General features: G+C 33.4%; 1 protein-coding gene across 1 annotated transcript in view; it reads right to left on the minus strand.

Moving 5' to 3' along the window:
• Positions 1 to 16,035: 16,035 nt before the first annotated feature.
• The window catches only part of LOC111703933 (transient receptor potential protein), a 40,935-nt gene continuing 31,872 nt past the window's right edge, over positions 16,036 to 25,098 (minus strand). The window contains exons 17-22 of the mRNA XM_023476030.1: positions 23,481 to 23,564; positions 21,963 to 22,011; positions 21,496 to 21,629; positions 18,561 to 18,826; positions 17,037 to 17,121; positions 16,036 to 16,725 (exon numbers count right to left, since the gene is read on the minus strand). Of these exons, the coding sequence (XP_023331798.1) occupies positions 16,519 to 16,725; positions 17,037 to 17,121; positions 18,561 to 18,826; positions 21,496 to 21,629; positions 21,963 to 22,011; positions 23,481 to 23,564 (825 nt within the window). The 3' untranslated portion in view covers positions 16,036 to 16,518. The remainder of the gene's footprint in view (positions 16,726 to 17,036; positions 17,122 to 18,560; positions 18,827 to 21,495; positions 21,630 to 21,962; positions 22,012 to 23,480; positions 23,565 to 25,098) is intronic.

Consider the following 25,098-nt stretch of genomic DNA (forward strand, 5'->3'; position numbering starts at 1 on the left):
CAAAAGCCATAATATTTTTATTAAAGTTTATTTTATGAAAACGGTAAAAGACTGTAAAGATGTGTCTATAATGTCTCCGCAAGATGAACAGTAAAGACGGACAAGTTTCCTCTGTTTGTATACTGCAATTTTCTTGTTTTACTAAGTACAACGAGGGGGGAGGGAGTCCAGAGTTCCTCAACGAGTAATCACCGCCACCCGTAACTCAAATGTGTTTTACGGCAAGCTCGCTCCTCAATTGGTAATCTCCACCACCTCAATTGGTAATCACCGTAAAATTTTGTTTTCTGTGATTTGAATTTAATGCACTTTTACACAATTTTCGACATCTATCGGGGTTTAATGGCATCTGTATTGATTTAAACTAAATTTTCAAATTATTTTAAGATTTGTTTGGTCAACAAAAACTGAGAAACAAAACCGTTCATTTTAGCCGAATCTTAGATCCAATTCGCTCATTTAATGACTACATTTCATGATTGGCGTTAAGATACTAAAAGGTCGGGCTGCCTGTTTACTAAAAATTATCTCATCCCACGCAAAGTAATATCCATTTCCATTTAATAGATATTTTCAAAAAACCTTTACAGTGTTTAGATTTTTGTATTCACCTTCTCGAGTTCAACATCTACAACAAAACTAATTATATGCATAGAAAGAACATAAAATTTTGAAAAATTAGTCTCATCCCACCCGGCCTACTAAAAATGAAGTATATAGTCCACTAATAATGGGTTAAAGTTTCCTCTCTATATAAGGAGTTTAAAACAAAAACATTCAGAGGAAAATAACGCAAACATTCTTAAAGCGAAACTTGAAACTAAAAAAACGTAATATATTTCTAGTGCTTAGTGTGGCATATTTATAGATGTATTTTCGAAACTAAGGAGCAATAAAGAAAGCTTTAACAATATTGTACACCATAGGGCCATTAACTGAGGTCAATATGGTCTTATTTCTAAGAAATAAACGATTTAATGTTATGCTTTTTTGGGCTGATTACTATTTGAGGTGGTGGAGATTACCAATTGAGGAGCGCGCTTGCCGCAAAACATATTTGGGTGGCGGTTATTACTCGTTGAGGAATTCTGGACTCCCCCCCTCGTACAACCGTTTGCAGTAAAAACATAAACAAACAAAATGTGAACATATCAGACGAAACTCTTACAGATAACAGCTTTCTCACTAGGTATCACTATTCTAAATCTAAGAGTTATTTATAAAGACGATATCGAATTCGTCACTGAATTCCCATGTTTATTGGGACACTCTGTAGCTAGTTCGTCAAATTAAATATTCCAAGATTGGTCCATATCAAAATTCCACCATATTAAGATGATATTGATTCATGGTAGCGTGGAGCTAAGGGAGTTTAACTTATTCTGTCTATTTAAAAGTTTCCAGCTAAGGTATAAAAGGGTTGATTAACGATCCCAGAGCCTGGGACACCAGTATCATTATTTTCGGTTCATTTACTCCCAAGAAAGGTTTAGATATATTGTAATACCAGACATACATAGAGATTAATATACTTTATTCATATACTTTACATTTAGCTTCACATCACACTTCTCTAAATACTTAAAAGAGAAATATCGTTTGGTGATACAGGGTGATAAAAATAAAGTTGATGAAGTCTGAGCAGAACCTAGAGCTAAATACAGGATCAATACCTAGAGCTTAATACAGGAGCAGTACCTAGAGCTTAATACAGGAGCAGTACCTAGATCTTAATACATGAGCAGTATCTAGAGCTTAATATAGGAGCAGTGCCTAGAGCTAAATAGTACCTAGAGCTAAATATAGGAGTAGTACCTAGAGCTTAATACAGGAGCAGTACCTAGAGCTAAATACAGGAGCAGTATTTAGAGCTAAATACAGAAGCAATACCTAGAGCTCAATACAGGAGCAGTACCTAGAGCTTAATACAGGAGCAGTATCTAGATCTTAATACAGGAGCAGTATATAGAGCTTAGTACAGTAGCAGTACTTAGAGCTAAATACAGGAGCAGTTACTAGAGCAAAATACAGAAGCAGTAAATAGAACTTAATAGAGGAGTAGTACCTAGAGCTTAATACAGGAGCAGTACCTAGAGCTCAATACAGGAGCAGTATCTAGATCTTAATACAGGAGCAGTATCTAGATCTTAATACAGGAGCAGTATCTAGAGCTTAATACAGAAGCAGTGCTTATAGCTAAATACAGGAGTAGTTCCTAGAGCTTAATACAGGAGAAGTACCTAGAGCTAAATACAGGAGTAGTACCTATAGCTTAATACAGGAGCAGTACATAGAGCTAAATACAGGAGCATTATTAAGAGCTAAATACAGGAGCAATACCTAGAGCTTAATACAGGAGCAGTACCTAAAGCTATATACAGGAGTAGTACCTAGAGCTAAATACAGGAGCAGAAAATGTAAAAAAATTAGTGTTGTGAACTAGAAGAACTAATATTTGTAATTTTGAGGTTGGTTGAACATTTTACTCGTTTACAGTACAGTACGGTTATTTACACATCCTTTCAACCCCTCCCCCCCCTCCCCCTAAACCCAGCCCACCCCACCAAGCCCCTATTTTCATCATTGCCATCTCCCGCATTTCCCCCTCATAATCTTCCTCAGCCTTATTAAGGAATTCTTTTTTTAACTCCCTAATTTTTCCGTTAAATTGCTTTTCACTTTCGTACAACCTATGCAGCATAATAGAGTTTTTGGAGTATAATTTATAAAGATTTCTCTCTACAACACATCTATCTAATATGGAAAAATACTGAAATAAAGTTCATTTAAAACCCAATCTCTTCTATTGGCTGAATTGTTCATGTTTAATATTATCAAATGAAAGCTGGGACTGTCAAAGAATTGCTCATTTTCATATTCAAATTTAGGATGATCGTTCTAGGAAAGTAAAAAAAGAGTCTTAAAAATAACGAGTAATGATTATTGAGATAATTGGATTTTTTGGGGTGATTACCCCCCCCCCCTAAACCTGTAAAGGGGGTCAATGTGAACTTAAGAGAAGGTAAAATTTATGCGATATTACTGGTCCAACATTGTGACCTTGTAGCTCCTCTAGTTTTGAATTTACTCACAAGTATGATAAAAGCAAATGTATCCGGTTATATGCTAGAAATTGTTTTTTATCTCTTTAACTCTTCAATAAGAGGAGTAATAATTGAAAACATAAAATATTTCAATCTTACTTACGTTTGGTGTGAGCTGTTGACCACGATAAGCCGGGAGCTACCGGAGCTAGTATTGTTCAAACTCTTCGAACAAATCCTGTCTAACTTTAGGATTAAATCCTGTCTAACTTTAGGATTAAATCCTGTATAGCTTTAGGATTAAATCCTGTATAGCTTTAGGATTAAATCCTGTCTAACTTTAGGATTAAATCCTGTCTAACTTTAGGATTAAATCCTGTATAGCTTTAGGATTAAATCCTGTATAGCTTTCCTGTATAGCTTTAGGATTAAATCCTGTCAAACAATAGGATTAAATCCTGTCTAACTTAGGATTAAATCCTGTCTAACTTTAGGATTAAATCCTGTCTAACTTAGGATTAAATCCTTTCTAACTTTAGGAATAAATCCTGTCTAACTTTAGGATTAAATCCCGTCTAGCTTTAGAATTAAATCCTATCTAACTTTAGGATTAAATCCTGTATAGCTTTAGGATTAAATCCTGTCTAACTTTAGGATTAAATCCTAGGAACTTTTTACCAGAGTTAAATGCCTATTACTTTTTAGAAATATCCAATATCCATCATTGTCAAAAAATGCAAATGTTTAGATGATCGATCATGGACCCTTGGACCGATTTGCCTTAATTTTTATTTGGGAACTCAGTAGAACAACGGGAATGCTCTTAGCTTGGTTTTAAAATTCTTTATTGAGTGGGGTGACATTGATAGAAAAAAAATCCAGGGAAAGATGGGTTCCCAAGCTATTTTTGTAAAATTAGAAGTTGTTAACCCTGTGGCCCCCCCACCCCCTGTTTATTGTGTCGCAAACTGCCCCCCCCCCCTAACAAAACTTATATTTACGGACCTGGCTCTCTATACTTTGAGAACGGTAACATCTCAGTCCTATCTGTGTGATCTGTGACTAGAAAAAAGATAGATAGATCCTGACTTGTTTACTCTTTTTCTACTTAGAGAAACATTTCCCGCCATTAATAATCTTATTAGTAGAGTGCAGTCATCCATCTTTAAGTATTTACAGTGTACACACATAAAGACAAACATAATTTAGTTGCCCGAGTTCTTTCAAATATCATTATAACGATTTTCAAGGCAATCTGCTCAAAATATTCTGAACGGTTTAAAGTATTTTCTATGCTCTCTATCTTTGCAACCTGATGGTGTAAACCTTTGATCTTTCAAACGAAAATCATTGTTTGATATATCTAAGGTATATGACATTGGGTAGCAAAGATATAGGAATTCGGAAATCAGAGTTTGTGTCAAACATTCAATTCCTTTCTTTAAATGAACTCGATGTTACAGTGTACACACTCCATACTAGTTACACTCGCGGTTTCTAGGCACTAAATTTCCAGACACAAAGGTTAAAAGGGTACCGTTGTAAAAAAGTATATTTTTATTTTTTAATCTTGATATAAGAAAATATATTGACAAGAAAGTCTCGTGGAGTACTTCTGATAAAATATATCTCTAGAGCAAATATTTGTTTTTATGTAGAATATATTTATATTTATTGTATCTAGGTCAGCACTGCTTCAAACAGGTTTATTACATTTTAGGAAACAGGGATATTTCTATAGTTGGAAACAGGTTTATTACAATATTAGGAAACAAGTTTATTTCTATATTAAGAAGCATGTTTGGTACTAGATTAAGAAACAGGTTTATTATTATATGAGGAAACAGGTGTAAGGCTAAATCAGGGAACAGGTTTATTGCTATATTAGGAAACAGGTTTATTAATATATTAGGAAACAGGTTTATTAATATATTAGGAAACAGGTTTATTAATATATTAGGAAACAGGTTTATTGCTTTATTAGAGGACAGGTTTAATTTTTTCACTACTAAGTATGAAAAGAATTCATTACAGAGGCCGAATTTAAAGAATTTGAGCCGCGGCTTAAATTTAAGCCGGGGTGTAAACATAAATGGTTCCACTTAAAACTGTATTTAATTTTTCAATATTTAAGCCGGCGCTCAATTGAAACCGGTTTTTGGGGGATTTGAGACGCGGCGGCTTAAATTCATTAAACTCGGACACACATTAATTTTTCATTTAAACTGAAATAATTAATGTAGGGATATTTTTTTTGAAAATCCGGAAACCAATTAAACTTTAAACCTATAATGAATAGCTAATTTAATATGATTAACTTCTAGCTTCTCTACGAAAATGAAATTGATCATGAGATAAATTGCACAAGAGTTTCACAACTATGTCATATTTGTATACAATATACATATCTATATAATAAAATGTTCTCTATAGCCGACCGAACGGCTGGACCGAATGGGCTGACATTTTTTGAGGGAACCCATGGGTACCCTGGGACAAACATAGGCTAAAAAAATTATTTTTCAAAAATCGATTTTTTAAATACCACGGGCAACGTCGGGTCCTTCAGCTGGTATAATATATAATATGATGTATAGACACAATACTCTTATATTATCTGTATTCATTAATTTTCCAATTTACATTATCCAAATAAACGCATCAATACCCAAAAGTAATCATCATATTAATAACTAATATCTTGCCGTGATAAAAAACCATGCATCTTTCAATAACTAGAAATTATTAGCGCTTTGTGGCCCCTTAGTGTTCTTTCAGATTTTTATTAAATATACAGAAGCCATTTATGGCACTTCTTAGTCTTAAAGTTTTTAAATTCCTTATTTTAAATTAAGAAAAAAAAATTGTCAGGCAAAATTACTTTAGTTGATTTCTGATATATTTTAAAATGACACAAAATGACTGTAAAATAAGTGACTGTAAAATAAGTGACTCTAAAATAAGGGACTCTAAAATAAGGGACTCTAAAATAAGGGACTCTAAAATAAGGGACTCTAAAATAAGGGACTCTAAAATAAGTGACTAAAATAAGGGACTCTAAAATAAGTGACTCTAAAATAAGTGACTCTAAAATAAGGGACTCTAGAATAAGTGACCCTCATTTATTCATTCATGATTTAAATTCTGCAAACTTTCAAGATTTGCAAAGTTTGCAGAAAAATCCAAAACTGTGACTTAAATCTAAAATCTAAAATCTAAACAGTCAAAAACGCACAGTGAAATAATTCCCAAAGCGGTGATATGCTATTTGCTGCTAGGATATACTATGTGCTGCTAGAATATACTATATGCTGCTAGGTATACCATGTGCTGCTAGGATATACTATGTATGTACTGCTAGGATATGCTATGTGCTGCAGCTAGGATATGCTATGTGCTGCTAGGATATGCTATGTGCGGCTACGATATGCTATGTGCGGCTAGGACGTGCTATGTGCGGCTAGGACGTGCTTATTATCAATTTTTAACTTGAAGAAAGCATGTTGGAAAAGTATATAATGTCCTTTCTCTAATCCGGCCTCTTTAACATGCATATTATGCAAGACATTGATTGTATTAATATGTAAACAAGAGATATCAGACATGAAAATCTGTCTTAATTTGGCACAATGTTCTACATCTAGGAGTTGGTTAAGCTATTGTTGGCTTTAATACCAACATTTATACAATATATATTTTAGGGTTGTCTAAAATTTGGATCCTAAAAAGGAACTAATTTTTTGGGATGCCGAGGTCGGGAAAAAAATTATTTTTTAATTTTAATTTTAACAATAAAGAGCAGTGACTTTATTTTTGACTGTTGTATTTTCAAATAGCTGAAAACACATCTGTTTTCTGTTCCTCTTTAGTAGATCTACGCATTCTAACCCCGTCTAAAGAAAAATGCTGAAAAATTGACAAGAGTAATTCAAAACAACATTTGAATATGATTTTGAATGACCCTATAACATATATAGATTGTGTTTAGTCTGAATATCATTATTATGCTAAACAACCGTCTAATCTAACATTATTCGATATAAAGCATATATCTAGAAGAAACAAAAGGCTTTGTAGACCATGCATTTAATGATAAAACCAAAAATAATAGAAGGTATAAAGGGTTTACCATAATAAAAAGTGCATCGTATTACAGGGTGTAATATAATTAGGATGCATTGTATTACAGGGTGAACCATGACACAGGGTGTATTTTAATACAGGGTTTGCAGTTTTCAGAATAAAGTGGTGTATAATGGTATACATTAGATTTTAACATTTATAAGAAAATAATCTTGATGCTGAGCCTTTAAACATTTATTAGATTTTAGATTTAATATGATTTCCCGAGGAAACTTTGAAACTAATTTATTCTCCATTTCAACCATCACCCGTTATACGCCGCCGTTACACAGAAACTGTACCGCCGTTGCACACAAAGTATACTGCCGTTGCACACAAACTATACCGCCGTTACACAGAAACTGTACCGCCGTTGCACACAAACTATACTGCCGTTGCACACAAACTATACCGTGCCATTGCACACAAACTATACCGCCGTTGCACACAAACTATACCGCCGTTGCACACAACTATACCGCCGTTGCACACAAACTATACCGTGCCGCTGAACAAAAACTATACCGCGCCGTTGCACACAAACTCTACCGCCGTTGCACACAAGCTATACCGTGCCGTTGCACACAAACTAAACCGCCGTTGCACACAAACTATACCGTGCCGTTGAACACAAACTATACCGCCGTTGCGCACAAACTATACCGTGCCGTTGCACACAAACTATACCGCCGTTGCACACAAACTAGACCACCCTTATCCACAACCTATACAGCCGCCGTTACCCAGAAACTACACGTACACAAACTCTATCGCCGTTTTACACAATCAACAGTTAAATACAGACTAAATCGCCGTTACATACAAACTATGGGATCATTATACACGAAAATTATACAACCGTTATACAGAAACTAAGCCACCATTACAAACAACCCATACCACCGTTACACGCAAACTATACCGCTGTTACACACAAACTATACCACTGTTGCACACAAGTCACATACTATACTACTGTTACACACAAACTATACCACCGTTACACACAAACTATACCGCCGTTACACACAAACTATACCGCCGTTACCCACAATCTATACCGCCGTTACACAATAACTATACCATCTTTACGCACAAACTGTACCACCGTTACACACAAACTATACCCGCCATTACACACTTACTATACAGTCTTTACAAAAAAAACCTATAGCAAGGCTACACAGTAAACACAAACTATACCACCGTTAAACACACACCATAACACTGTTATTCAGAAACTATAACGCCGTTTCACACAAGCTTTTCCACCTTTACATATAAACTATATCGCCGTTATATACAAACTATGCAACTATTACATTAAAAGCTATACCGCCTTTACATACAAGCTATATCACTGTTATATACAAACTATGCGACTGTAACATAAAAACTATACCGTCTTTACATAAAACTATATCGTCGTTATATACAAACTATGCAACCATTACATAAAAGCTATACCGCCTTTACATACAAGCTATATCTGTGTGATGTACAACCTATGCGACCGTTACGTAAAAACAATACCGCCCGTACATAAAGCTATATCGCTGTTATATACAAACTATGTGACCGTGACAAAAAAAACTATACAAATACTGTACTCAATATATCGTCGTTGTACTTGTATATGTATAAACTATGCGACCGTTACATAAAAACTGTACGTTCAAGAACGTCTAATAACCTATTTTACTCTTTATTTATGTTGTGAGAACCCCACAACTCACAACAACGGGCACCAAACGGGCACCAAGGACCAAACAAAGAGGTAAATATCATTTCAAATTCCCTGAGAATGAAAGAGATTTCCATGAACACCAGGAGGGACCAGGAAACAGGTTTCTATCAAAACATATCTCCTTGTCCTGGTGAGATAAGATGTTTGTATGACACACCCTGTGTAATGTAAATGCAAAAGTAGGATATACCAGATGAAGATGAAAGAGCTGTAGATGAAGATAGAAGAATTAAGGAAAAGGTTTATAGAGTATGGAGATAGAAGAGTAAAGAAAAGTAAAGAGTTAATGGGAAAAATGGAAGGTGTAGATTGTAAAGGATAAAGGATTAGGATTAGGACAGAAGAGTAAAGGATAAAGATATAGAAAGAGGAATAATTGATAATGGATATGGATTAAGATGGAAGCGTACAAAATAAAGATTTAGGATTAAAATGGAAGAGTGAAGGATAATTGATACACGATTAAAATTAAGATGGCAAAGTAAAGGATAGAGATTAAAGGATTGGGATGAAGATGGAAGAATAAAGGATTAAGATGGATATAACTTTTTTTACTAGAAATTTTGCCAATTTGAGCCAAATTGTCATAAAATTCCAAATTAAAAATCTAGAGTGTGTATCTCTTGGAACCATCGATATCTCAGAAACCTTTTAATGATGGCGGTAATTGATACATATGTTACACCTCTTTTATAAATTCAAATGGCATTCTCCTTCTTTGCTTGGCTTTTTGCTGCCGTTTGTTGAAAGTTGTCGCGAGTTGCGGGTTTTTTCAAAACATAAATAAACAGTAAAATAGGTAGCTAAACGTTCTTGAATGTACAGTCTATAGGTTTGAAAGAACACTCATGAAAATTTATATCGAACTAGGTAATACATACAGAAAGGTCTGAGAAAAGAAGTTAATGGAATAACTTTAACAGAAAAAAGTTACTACGCATTGAAAAGATGTCACTAGCTATACAGGGTGTGTCTTTAAACAATCCTCAATATCTCATCAGGACGGAGTGATATTATTTGACGGAAACTTGTTTACAATCACCCTCACGCACGCTCTTCAATTTGCTCCGCAATACCAAGTTAAACTTTTTGCTCTTAAAGAACACTATGCCCCTTTACATACAAACTGTATCGCAGTTACATACAAACTATGCTATAGTTATACACAATAGTAGTCCAATTTATATCAAATCAAATCAAATCAAATCAAATATTTATTGCACGAAGATTAGAATTTATACAATATAAATATCACATAGAAAAGTATAATCCTCGTGAGGGAAAATTAATCTGGGGGGGCCAGGTTTTCATAATTTTCCCCATAGCTTAGTGACAGGGGGGGGGGAACCTGGACGAAAGGACGAGTAGGTGGGGTGGCAGAAAATATAAATAAACATGATAATAGACAATACATTGCTTAGCTCTATCAAACCAATACAGTAACAAACATTACAAATATTTAATTTATATGGTATATTGTGTATAGTAGTCAACGAAATATTGTATTCTGTGTATTGTATTCTAGGAAATATTGTACTGGAAAGTGTACAGGAATTATTGTAAAGTGGACTGGGACATATTGTATATTGTAAAGTAATCCAGTGAATATTGTATATTGTATACTAGTCCAGGAAATATTGTATATTGTATAGTAGTCCAGGAAATATTGTATATTGTAAAGTAATCCAGTGAATATTGTATATTGTATACTAGTCCAGTGAATATAGTATATTGTATAGTAGTCCAGGAAATATTGTATATTGTATAGTATTCCATGAAATATTGTATTTTGCATAGTAGTCCAGGAAATATTGCATATTGTATAGTAGTCCAAGAAATATTGTATATTGTATAGTAGTCCAGGAAATATTGCATATTGTATAGTAGTCCAGGAAATATTGTATATTTTATAGTAGTCCAGGAAATATTGCATATTGTATAGTAGTCCAGGAAATATTGTATATTGCATAGTAGTCCAGGAAATATTGTATATTGTAAAGTAGTCCAGTGAATATTGTATATTGTATAGTAGTCCAGTGAATATAGTATATTGTATAGTAGTCCAGGAAATATTGTACATTGTATAGTAGTCCAGGAAATATTGTATATTGTATAGTAGTCCATGAACTACTGTTTATTGTATAGTAGTCCAGGAAATATTGTATATTGTAAAGTAATCCAGTGAATATTGTATATTGTATAGTAGCCCAGGAAATATTGTATATTGTATAGTAGTCCAGGAAATATTGTATATTGTAAAGTAGTCCAGTGAATATTGTATATTGTATAGTAGTCCAGTGAATATAGTATATTATATAGTAGTCCAGGAAATATTGTACATTGTATAGTACTCCAGGAAATATTGTATATTGTATAGTAGTCCATGAAATATTGTTTATTGTATAGTAGTCCAGAAATATTGTATATTGTATAGTAGTCCATGAAATATTGTTTATTGTATAGTAGTCCAGGAAACATTGTATATTGTATATTGTATAGTAGTCCAGGAAATATTGTATATTGTATAGTAGTCCAGGAAATATTGCATATTGTATAGTAGTCCAGGAAATATTGTATATAGTTTGTTTTTAACCTTTGTGACAGAAACAATCTCAAGGAATTATAATTGTCTTAAAACATTTTTTTTAAAGTGAATATTTGCAAATTATCTTTTTCCATTTTATAATCTGAGTGCGTTTCCCTTATGTCCATTTGACAGCCCAAATTTTTATTTTGAATAATCTTTTTTGTTTCTTTATTTTCTTGTGACTTTTAACGTAAAATTGTTTTTATTTTTTTTTACCGATTTTGATGGTTATTATATCGTTAGAACTGACGAGGGTCAACCCAGACCGAAATATATTTTCAATAAATGTGGAACTCACATCTACTTTTTTACTCTACAGAGGTTTGGTCCATCACCATCACCAAATTTTAAATATTGTATAGGAGTCCAGGAAATATTGTACATTGTAGAGTAGTCCAGGAAATATTGTATATTGTATAGTAGTCCAGGAAATATTGTATATTGTATAGTAGTCCAGGAAATATTGTATATTGTATAGTAGTCCAGGAAATATTGTATATGTATAGTAGTCCAGGAAATATTGTATATTGTATAGGAGTCCAGGAAATATTGTATATGTATAGTAGTCCAGGAAATATTGTATATTGTATAGTAGTCCAGGAAATATTGCATATTGTATAGTAGTCCATGAAATATTGTATATTGTATAGTAGTCCAGGAAATGTTGCATATTGTATAGTAGTTAAGGAAATATTGTATATGTATAGTAGTCCAGGAAATATTGTATATGTATAGTCCTGAAGGCTGAGGATGGTTACTCCCCAGGAAATGATGAATGAACTGTCTCTAACTTTATTCTGGATCTGGACTAACTTTAATATCTGTTTTCACAGTATATTCAGTAATATATAGATCTGTCTGCAGAAAATATAGAGCAAGGAATATAATAAATATATTTACCCAAAATACAGTATAAATATATCTAATAAAAAATAATATGTAATAATATTACCAATTATAACTATAATTATAACAGGAGCAAACCTCAGATTTTCAGGTTTCTGTGGGATATCGTCGTTTTCAGATTGGTTCCGTTTGTTGAATATGATCTGTTTAATATTACAACTTTTATACAAAATTGCATGTATATGAATTTTCGTATAAATTTGACACAGTTTTATATCAATTTCTCGAGTCAGAAGCATTAGATAGATATCTTATATATATCGTTCAACGCCTGAGATTCTCAGGTTTCATTCCATACCCCCTTTCATTTTTCCTTCTCAGTCCCTTTAATTATTCTCTTGTTTTGTTTGAATCAATTAAAAGTTAAATTGCTAAATCGTCTCGATCAATTTTTGTCACTACAAACTAGCCAGGAAGCGAAGGTTAAATTTAATATTTGCGAAGAGGAGTTATGGTAAAAAGCATATAAGATACAATCTTACGTTCATTCTATTTTAGGAATCTAAAAAAATCCTAGAGGAGATTAATTTATATCCAGTCAGAATTATAGAAATATTAGTTTTGAAATATTTGTTATAAATAAAAAAATAATTACCAGAAAGAATGACACTTTAGCAAAGTGCATACAAAACTGTTTTATATTACACATCAAAGGTCGCTAAAAACGTTCAAACATTAAAAAATCCATTAAATCCAAATCGATTTGTTATATTTCAAATAGTTCTGCAATATATAACTAGTGGATTAACTGAGATTTAGACAACTCTAAAAGTTAGTCATCAACTTTATAGACACCTTCGACTAATGTGTCGCAACGCCTTGGCCTTTGGTTTTACTTCCCCAACTTACTGCAACTTTTTTGTAGCCCTAGATGTATACATTTAAAAAATGCAACGGTTTAGTTTCTAACTTAAGTTAAAAGGAGTAACTTAAGTTTTGCGTGTGGCGGTGCACATCTTGGTTTAAAGTGGATTTGATGTAGGATGGGCAAGAAGCAGCTGAACCAAGTATGATTGGTTGAACCACTTCTCTAGTGCAGTGAGGAATATATTTCTCTCTTGGTTTAAAGTGGATTTGATGTAGGATTGGCAAGAAGCAGATGAACCAAGTATGATTGCTTGAACCACTTCTCTAGTGCAGTGTGAGGAATATATTTCTCTCTTGGTTTAAAGTGGATTTGATGGGGCAAGAAGCAGCTGAACTAAGTATGATTGCTTGAACCACTTCTGTAGTGCAGTGTGAGGAATATACTTCTCTAGTGCAGTGTGAGGAATATACTTCTCTCTTGGTTTAAAGTGGATTTGATGGGGCAAGAAGCAGCTGAACTAAGTATGATTGCTTGAACCACTTCTGTAGTGCAGTGTGAGGAATATACTTCTCTCTTGTTCAACAACAAAATTTAAAGTGGATGTAAAAGAAAGAAGTAAAAACGCCTTTTGCGTGTTATATAATGATGTTTATTAATCGCCTCATTGTGAAATATCAAACGCATATCTAATCATATCGTGCAATCTTAAAATTACTGTAATCTAGTGTAATGAACAGGATACACCCTGTATTCTGGTGTAATGAGCATGATACACCCTGTAGTCTTGTATCATGAACAGAATACACCCTGTAGTATAGTATAATGAACAGGATACACCCTGTAGTCTGGTGTAATGAGCTTGATTCACCCTGTAGTCTTGTATCTTGAACAGGACACACCCTGTAGTCTGGTATTATGAAGATAATACACCCTGTAGTCTGGTATAATGAACAGGATACACCCTTTGGTCTGGTATAATGAACAGGATACACCCTGTAGTCTGGTGTAATGAACAGGATACACCCTGTAGTCTGTTATAATTAACAGGATACACCCTGTAGTCTGGTGTAATTTACAAGATACACCCTGTAGTCTGGTGTGATGAACAGGATACACCCTATAGTCCGGTGTAATGAACAGGATACACCCTGTAGTCTAGTGTAATGAACAGGATACACCCTGTAGTCTGGTATAATGAACAGTATACACCCTGTAGTCTGGTGTAATGATCAGGATACACCCTGTAGCCTGGTGTGATGAACAAGATACACCCTGTAGTCTGGTGTAATGAACAGGAAACACCCTGTAGTCTGGTGTGATGAACAGGATACACCCTGTAGTCTGGTGTGATGAACAAGACACACCCCGTAGTCTGGTATAATGAACAATATATACTCTGTAGTCTGGTGTAATGAACAAGATACACCCTGTAGTCTGGTGTGATGAACAAGTCTGAATTCAAGTTAATGTTCAGAGTTCTTTTCTCTAGAAATGTTCCATAACCTCAAACTTTACTCGTTAGGGAGGGAAGGGGGGAAATATTAAATTGGAGGGGGAGGGGGGTGAAGTCGGGGGACTGGTATTTGTTGATGGGGAGGAAGGGGGGAATTGGCATGAGTGAACTACGAACATCAAGGATTCTAGGTCAACAAAAGTATGATTTTCATTATCTTGTTTATGCAGATTGCATCTTAAAATATGAAAGAAAAAATATATATTGTCCACCGTCAATGTAGCAAGATTTGCGGTAATGTGTACAGAACATTGTTAGAAATAGAATAAAAAAGAAATATTGTTCTTAATTTTGAACTACCATAAATTTTCCAAAACGAACATTTTCGAAAATTTTATATCCATTTTTTTCGTAAAAATTGATTAAAATCTAGAATGTTTTCTGTAATTTTGATATTACGAACTTAGATTTCATCTCACTCATATATATAAATTTGGCTTGTCTGTCTGTTTATTTGTCTCTTTGTTTGTATCCAATAAACGTCAAAACAGCTGAACCGATCGGGCCCAAATTTTTTGTGGGACATCACGTGACCACAGGGAAGGTTTATTAATGATTAAAATTTCAAATATTTGTCTCTATCAAAATTCGATCCTCATTAAATTTTTGAAAATCCACGAAATTTTTATGTGAAAATCCGCGAGTTATTTTTGTTTTGTTTTACGATGTACACAAAGAGAACATGTTCACAATTAATTTAGAAGATGGGCGCGTTGCGCCCTCTAAGGCTAGTATTTTAATATTTCGACGAATCATATCAATATTAGGTGCTATGATGATCTAGCAAAGCAGGAATAGGATTTAGCTCTCCCAGTTTACAGTGCACACTGCATATATGAAATAAATTGTCTAACAAGGAAATATAGACGGAATCCTCGTTAAATTTGGATTTGATCTCTACTAATTTTATTTCTATCCATAGCGCTTATAAAGAGGAAATGGTAGAAAAATATGCGATTGATATTGAAAAAATGTTGGTAAATGTTTCTCTGTTTTCTGTTGCAATTTTGACAACTTTTTTATCCAAAACTCCCTTTGTGTCTGTGCCCAGTGCCTTGAATTGAAGTTATATATATTTAAATAAACATGATGAATGATAGTTTCAAATCAATCTCTTTGTAGATTATAAAGGTTGTTAAAAGTATAGTTTACACCATATATAAATATTTATTTTTACTTTGGTAAACTTTAGCTCAAATATAGAAAATTACACCTATTAGATATAAAATCAATTTTATAGAATTCATTTTAATATAAACTGGGATTTACAATTAAAAATTACAAAGATTTTAAATACAATTTTGAGGATTAAACGTGTTTAAATAAAAAATGCTTTCGATTTTGTTTTCTTTTAGATTTGATTCTCAGGCGCAAGTAAGTCCTGAAAATTTTGATTTGTTAAAATAAGCATTTTCTTGTATAGAAGTAGCTATTACATATTATTTGGTCAGACAATATTGGATTGGACAAAATTGTATTAATTGAGCTATTTCGTATTTTTACATTTTATTTTCCAATTGTCGTTCGCTGGAAAAGCACCTGAAAGGGTTTGATGCCAACAAAAAGAACCCTTAGATTTGTTTGCATTAAAAAATTTAATTATGTTTCTATAACGACAAATTGCCAAAAATTCACCAGTATTTATAATATCAAATCTTAATAATTCGAAGAAAAAATGTCACCCATGTGGAGATTTAAATTTTTTTAAGATAAATGAAAACGAAGGATTTGAAAAAAAACAAATGTTTTTTTCCGGGGATTTAACCGAATTTCCCATAAAACATTTTATCTCTAAATCCATCCGCCAGTGTTCCCAGTCTGCTCAACCTGAAGAGCAGATAGTTTAGATGTTCTAGTAACAGAACCTAAACTACTGGGTTTACAGGAGCTCTTCTCTGAATCATCTCCCTGATCCGTCCTTTTATTGTTGGAAAGATTGTTAGTTCTAGCTTCTCCAGACCCTACTTTCAATTCTGGTCCGTCCAGTTCAGAAGTAACCTAGGAGAAAAAACAAAGGTTAGAACAATCAATGGGAGAATTTAACGAGCATCTTGCAAGGTTTTTCTCATTTTTTTCCACTTATAACTGGTAACGTTACGATTATCTCTACTATTGGAGGGCGAAAATCTAACCTTTCACCTTTAGCTGAAATTTTACATTCTGACATTGATTTAACTTTTAACAGTTTTTTCAACAATGCTAACAATAATATTTAATTTTTATTCATGTGAGAGACAGAAAATGTGACCAGTTCTTTTTTCCAATTTCTGAACTAATTTTATTGAATGATTTTTATAAAAACTTTTTACCTTAAGTGTTATAGAACAGGGGATGATTGCAGCCCCGATAAGTTCAGATTTGATCTCAGGGCTTCCTAGATCTGTATTCAGGTTTCTAAACATATTATAGATTTGATCTCAGGGCTTCCTAGATCTATATTCAGGTTTCTAAACATATTATAGATTTGATCTCAGGGCTCTTCCTAGATCTATATTCAGGTTTCTAAACATATAATATAGATTTGATCTGCGACAGCAAACTAACACTTTTTGGTAGAAAATAAAGAATATTTATTCAACACAATACAAAAAATCAAGGTTTGAAGGAAAATATTGTGAATCTGAGATACGGGTAGACATTATTTTGAAGGAACTAGGAAATATCTCCTAATAAAGGTGAGACAGTATCTTAGAACTAGGAAATATCTCCTAATGAAGGGTAGACATTATTGTGAAGGAACTAGGAAATATCTCCTAATGAAGGGTAGACAGTATCTTCAAGAAACTAGGAAATATCTCCTAATGAAGGGTAGACATTATTGTAAAGGAACTAGGAAATATCTCCTAATGAAGGGTAGACAGTATCTTCAAGGAACTAGGAAATATCTCCTAATCAAGGGTAGACATTATTGTGAAGGAAATAGGAAATATCTCCTAATGAAGGGTAGACAGTATCTTCAAGGAACTAGGAAATATCTCCTAATGAAGGGTAGACATTATTGTGAAGAAACTAGGAAATATCTCATAATGAAGGGTAGACAGTATCTTCAAGGAACTGGTAAATATCTTCTAATGAAGGGTAGACATTATTGTGAAGGAACTAGGAAATATCTCCTAATGAAGGGTAGACAGTATCTTCAAGGAACTAGGAAATATCTTCTAATAAAGGGTAGACAGTATGTTCAAGGAACTAGGAAAGTAATTGAGTCTTTGACACAAACTCTGATTTTCAAATAATCTGAGTTTGAAATATCAGAGGTTTACAACATCGAGTTCTAAAGATATTGAGATTTAAATATTTTACTTTGTTCCAAAGACTCAATTCCTATATCCTAATGAAGGGTAGACAGTATCTTCAAGGAACTAGGAAATATCTTCTAATGAAGGGTAGACAGTATGTTCAAGGAACTAGGAAATATCTCCTAATGAAGGGTAGACAGTATCTTCAAGGAACAAGGAAATATCTCCTAAATAGATATGAAGACAGGACAGGAAGGGGGGTAAAAGGGAGGAAGAATGGAAGAAAAGGGAAGAAGGGAGGAAGGGGAGGGAAGATGCACTAGACAAAGTTTAGAAAAGTTTTAAACTAAAAAACTCGGGTGAAATCTAATAAAACTGATTCTAAGCGAAGAGTACAGAAGGAAATACAAATCTAAAAGACTTAAGCTTAGTTTACATGGTATTACTATTATGATTGTAATTTTTACTTTCAGTTTCTATTTGTTATTACAAACGATTTATACATTGAACTTTGTGTAATTTAAGTGTGTAGACATTTAGTTGTAACGACAAAGAACTGCCGAAAACAAGTTTAGTTGAGTTTATAGTGTTTACCTAGTTGAGAGAGAAGGAGCCAGGATTCCTTTCCCCGGATAGGATTGAGATCTGCCAGGTAGAGATTTAGTTTCTCTTGCTCTTTCATGCTTAGACCCTCGTCCTTTCCTTTCAAAGTAGGACGGAGGAGATTCATCAGCGCTCAATTCAGATTCTCCTTTTTCGGTCTTTTCTGAACCTTTTTTCTTTTCTCCTTCTCTTTTTTCTCTCCCTCCTTCTCCTCCTCTTTCACTCATCGGTGTAGGTACAGTTAACCCGGAGCGAACCTAAATATAAAAGAATATATCCCACTTAAAGATATGCTGGGCAAGTTTATCCTTTTATCATTCTATCTTGACATCCTTCCACCTATCCATCCCATAATTTTTCATTCTTCCACTTATCCATCCTTCAACTAATCCATCCATCCACAAATCCATTCATCCTTCCACTAATCCATCCCTCCACATGTCCCTCTTTCCACTTAGTCATCCTTCCAACTATCCATCCTTCTTCCTATTCATTCTTCTACATATCCAACCTTTCATCTATCCTTTCTTCCTCCCACACCAAGAAATACTGTACTTTAAACAGAGTGCGCCTCAACAAAATCAAGACTTTTGAATCGCCTCCGAAAAAGATTGGTGGGGTTTGAAAATATAAGTAAAATCATTGAGAAAATGCTAATCCTAACTTTTTTCATTGAGATCTTTTTGAGAAAACTCATGCTTTATAGATCTACTTTTATAAATTTCAAATGCTTTAGTTTTCCCCATTTTAACCGTGTTTAAGGCAAGTTAGAACATTGTGTTTCCTGTAAACATTTAAAGAAAAGTAAATTTTGCGCCAAAAATTTATAAACACTTTCATGTATCTTGTTTATGTTCAAAGATAATCATAATCAAAGTTTATATATATATTATATAGTTACTATAGTATAGTATAGTTATTGTGAGTTTTCCCCACAAATTCTGATATTATAATATATATACCTCTATCTTTGCAACCCAATGTCGTAGACCTTAGATATTTCAAACTATAAACTCTATTAGATCATGTAATCTAAGTTTGAAATATCAAAGGTTTACATCGCCAGATAAAGGGACTGGAATATTCAAGTTTGTGGCAAAGACTCAACTACTTTCATATCTTAAATTCCTAAAGACTGTAAAAGCGCTAGCAAGGGGTTCTGCCAGGGTTCAGATTCCCTAATCCTGGAGATTTTAAAATAGAACCCACCTTTACTCCTGTCCTGCCATGAGTTTCCCACCTCTGTTTTACCTTGTCTATTATCCCACCTTTACATCCGTCGTACCACTCAGGAGTCTTTCTAATCTGTTCTTCCTAGTCCATTATCCTACTTGAACATCCGTTCTACCAGAACCTTTTCTAAATCCATTCTACCATGTCTATTATACCACTTTTACATAAGTCCTACCAGGAGTTTTTCTAAAATGTTCTATAATATTCATAATCCCATCTTTACATCAGTCCTACCAGGAGTTTTTCTAATATTTTCTATCATATTCATAATCCCATCTTTACATCAGTCCTACCAGGAGTTTTCTAATCCGTTCTATAATATTTATTATACCACCTTTACATCTCAGTCCTACCAGGAGTTTTCCTAATCCGTTCTACCATATTCATTATACCACCTTTTCATCAGTCCTACCAAGAGTTTTTCTAATACGTTCTATCATATTTATTATACCACCTTTACATCAGTCCTACCAGGAGTTTTTCTAATATGTTCTATCATATTCATTATCCCAATCTTTACATCAGTCCTACCAGGAGTTTTCCTAATCCGTTCTACCATATTCATTATCCCATCTTTACATCAGTCCTACCAGGAGTTTTCTAATATGTTCTACCATATTCATTATCCCACCTTTACATCAGTCCTACCAGGAGTTTTCTAATCCGTTCTACCATATTCATTATCCCATCTTTACATCAGTCCTACCAGGAGTTTTTCTAATCAGTTCTATCATATTCATTATCCCACCTTTACATCAGTCCTACCAGGAGTTTTTCTAATCTATTCTATAATATTCATTATCCCACCTTTACATCAGTCCTGCCAGGAGTTTTTCTAATATGTTCTACCATATTCAGTATCCCATCTTTACATCAGTCCTACCAGGAGTTTTCTAATATGTTCTATCATATTCATTATACCACCTTTACATCAGTCCTACCAGAAGTTTTTCTTATATGTTCTACAATATTCATTATCCCACCTTTACATCAGTCCTACCAGGAGTTTTTTTAATATGTTCTACAATATTCATTATTCCATCTTTACATCAGTCCTACCAGGACTTTTTCTAATATGTTCTATCATATTCATTATACCACCTTTACATCAGTCCTACCAGGAGTTTTCTAATATGTTCTACCATATTCATTATCCCATCTTTACATCAGTCCTACCAGGAGTTTTCTAAAATGTTCTACCATATTCATTATCCCACCTTTACATCAGTCCTACCTCTGTTCTATAGTGTCCTATCTGTTCTATAGTGTCCTATCTGTTCTTTAGTGTCCTATCTGTCTAATATGTTCTACCATATTCATTATCCCACCTTTACATCAGTCCTACCAGGAGTTTTCTAATATGTTCTATATATTCATTATACCACCTTTATAGCAGTCTTAAATGCTTCATTAAGACATGTTTTACGAATTAAGCTTAAAGTATTAAAATTAAACAAATTAATCAAATAAAGGCTAAACAACCTTTTCTTTTCCCTTTTCTTTAATATCTTCCATTTCCTTATCTCCTGAAGGAATTGAGCCTTTGATATTTCAAACTTAGAAATTTTAAAACATTGGGCCGGTTAGAAAATCAATTTCTTTAGATTTCATTTTTTTCTTTCTATAAGCTTGTTCTTTCTTTTTTTACTGTAAGAAATAACGTTAATATTGTTTTTCAATAAAAAAATCTGACCTCAATCTTTCCGTTTTCAGATTTCTTGATGGTCTTGATGTAGTTCTTAAACTTGCCAGCTGCCAGCATAGTTGCTGGAGAATACTGATCCTTCAGACCTTCACTCTTTATATCCTTCTCCTTACACTGAGATCCTAGTTTCAAAATAATTGGGTTTTATGTAAACTAGGCTTTCGGGGCCTTCGCGACATTCTTAATTTTTAATGTTACTTCAACGTAAACCTTTTTTCTTCTCTATATAAAATTTAAGATGTTCACTAGTGGATTTTCAAAATCTTAAAAAATAAAATATTAAGGCAATTTTTTTAAAATTTAAATTGGCTATAGGTCTTCCCTTGTGAGCTTTGTGTCAGATGCTTTGGCGTTTATTGGATACAAACAAACAAAAAGAAAACCCAGAAAATGAATGTAAAAAAATTATGGAGTGAAAAACATCTTTTGAATTTGAATCATTATTTATTACTTACCAGGAGCCGTGTTCTTCTTTCTATTCTTATTCATTGCTTCGGCCATAACCTAGAAAAATTTATAATTCAAAACATAGTTTAAAAAAAAAAAATAATATCTTTGCAACCTGATGTCGTACACCTTAGATATTAAAAACGATCAATTTTGCTGTGTCAATTAGGAAAGTTTAAAATTTCTAAGATTTGTACCATCCAGTTGTAAAGACATCAGGTTTTTTTCATTTGTGACTTTTTAACATAGATTAATTAAAATAATATATATGTGCTTATGTCTTTTTCGTTCACAATAACCCTAAGGCAGGAGCCCAAAGGAATTACACGTAGTAGGCGTACAACAGGCTCTCTCTGTAGAATTACAATACAGAGAGAGGGAGCCTGTTCTACGCCGACTACGCGTCATACCTTTGGGCTTCTGCCTCAGGGTTATTGTGAAAGAAAAACACTAAGTAGAAGCCCAAAGGGATTACGAGTAGTCGGCGTAAACAGGCTCTCTCTCTGTATTATAATTCTTTAAAGAGAGTGAGCCTGTTCTATAGTGTCCTATCTGTTCTATAGTGTCCTATCTGTTCTATAGTGTCCTATCTGTTCTATAGTGTCCTATCTGTTCTATAGTGTCCTATCTGTTAATTTTTACTAATCTATGCTTTCTAAGATAGAAAATTTACGGTATAGTATCCTCATAATTAATTAAGGTACCGTTGTTTATCGGGCATGCTCATTTGAATAAAGGGTCAGTTCAAACTACAATGACAGTCCCTTTAAAGACGGTTGTAATCAAAATGTTTAATGACATCACTGAACTTATTTTAACCTCGTCACTGAGATCGGAAACTTTAGCTAATAAACGAGGATGCTTCATTAAGGATTAATTACTGGAGAGTTGGATGGATTGATGGATTGATGTATTGATGGATTAATGGATTGGATGGATTGATTGGATTGATAGATAGAGAAATTGATGGATAGGATAGATTGATGGAATAATGGATTTATGAATAAATGATTTAATGAAATAGATTCCTTAATCTTGATTAATTGAAAATATTCATGTTTCTTATTTTGCATCTGTTTACTCCGAGTATTTGAGAATAATGAATTATTTACTTTTGAACTGGCAAAGGAGGCTTGGAAAAATTTCAATACCCCCTTTACATTTTCAATACCCCCTTTACATTTGTCTTCAAATAAAAGTATTAATTATAATCTAACTATAAATAGATTAGCTACAGAGGGGCTGCTCCCTTTTCTTAGCTGCGTCTATTTTTTCAGGAAAGAACATTTCCTCATATTTCCAAGAATGGGGACTTCCCTTTAATTTTCTCAAGGAGAGATGTCCCCCTTACCCCCCCCCCTACCAACCCAACAATTTAAATTTCGAAATTTAAAAATCTCTTATTTTCAACAAAAAATCGCTTATTTGGCAGTCATCCAACTTTTACTGGCAAATAAGCGATTTTTAAAAATTTTAAAATTTATGTTGTATAAACAACCACTGTTTACGAATGTTATTAAACCAACCTGAAATATATCTACAGCTCCAGACTTATCCTTCTTGGAGAACACGTCCTTCACCATATCCTCTACCTGGGATATATTGAAACCCTAACCCGGAGAAACAGTTTTAATCAATCCAGGAGATCAAAGGAATATTAAACCATAGATATAATACAGTGATAACCAGAAAATTCTGGAATAGACGTTCAACTTTTTGACTCAAGTTATCACTTAATAGTCCAATGAACATAAGACACAGCAATTGTGCAGTGTAAACAGACACATTTCATTTAATAAGTGAGTTAAGAACTTACTGTCAAGCTATTTGCTTTAGAACAACATCAAATGCATTCCATATTGCTTTTATGTCGTCTTCCTATTCCACAGTTTTCTGGCTCTCAGTGTAGATAGATTCCATGTAACGCGAAGGAATTAAGTTTTTGCCACAAACTCTGATTTTCTAATCGCGCTATCTTTGCAAACTATGACTTCTGCTAGATAAATATTTTACTAATCTGGTGTTCTAGGCGTGTGGAGTAAGGATTCTAATATCAAAGGTTTACTCCATTAGGTTTTAATGATATAGGATATAGGAAAATTTGAGTTTGTGTCAACGGTTCAATTCCTTTATCTTTAATTAAGACCATAACGATAAAAAATAACGCAAATCAAAGGAAAAAAAAATGTTTTTCCTTTGTACATACTACATACCACTATAGTTTCAGTAGAAGTAAATATTTACATTTACTGTTAGCGCCTGATTGGAGGATTCATAACACTAATTGGATACTGAGATAGATAGAAAGATAGATGCTACTATTTCTATTGATTCAGAATTCAGATTCAGATTCAGACAACAAACACATGACTGAACCTTGATTGAATCAGGCGCTAATGGACTCGGCATACAGAAGTAATACAATTACATGATAACAAGCTAAACAAGCATCACTTCCTTATCTATTATTGAGTCTCAAAAAACATATAGCAGCAAAAAAACTAAACAAGATGAAGGTTGAAAGGTATTTTCAAAAATTTTCAAATATTTTCAAACAAGGAGATTAGTATGGGAAGACTGAATATTAAGCCAGGAGAAATTATTGTTTATGCGAAGAAAAATGGAGTGTAGAACGATATATCGTAGAAATGTAATGTAGGAAACGCAACAAACGAAATGTATACACAAATGATCTAATAATAATAATAAAAAATGAAAAGTAGGACAAAAAAGGAGAAACATAATGAGTGTATAGATAAATTATCGTAACGAAATAAATGTAGGACAAAAGAAGTGTAGGACAAAAAAAGGAAAGACAAACGAAATGTAGGACAATTATCACAGAACAAAAGAAGTGTAGGACAAAAAAGGAAAGACAAACGAAATGTAGGACAATTATCACAGAACAAAAGAAGTGTAGGACAAAAAAAGAAAGACAAATGAAATGCAATAGAAATTATCGTAGAACAAAAGAAGTGTAGGACAAAAAAGGAAAGACAAACGAAATGTGGGACAAATTATCACAGAAGAAAAGAAGTGTAGGACAAAAAAAGGAAAGACAAACGAAATGCAATAGAAATTATCGTAGAACAAAAGAAGTGTAGGACAAAAAAGGGAATGACAAACGAAATGTAGGACAAATTA

Source organism: Eurytemora carolleeae, unplaced genomic scaffold (assembly GCF_000591075.1).
Source record: "Eurytemora carolleeae unplaced genomic scaffold, Eaff_2.0 scaffold439, whole genome shotgun sequence".
In the NCBI taxonomy this organism is placed as follows: Eukaryota; Metazoa; Arthropoda; class Copepoda; order Calanoida; family Temoridae; genus Eurytemora; species Eurytemora carolleeae.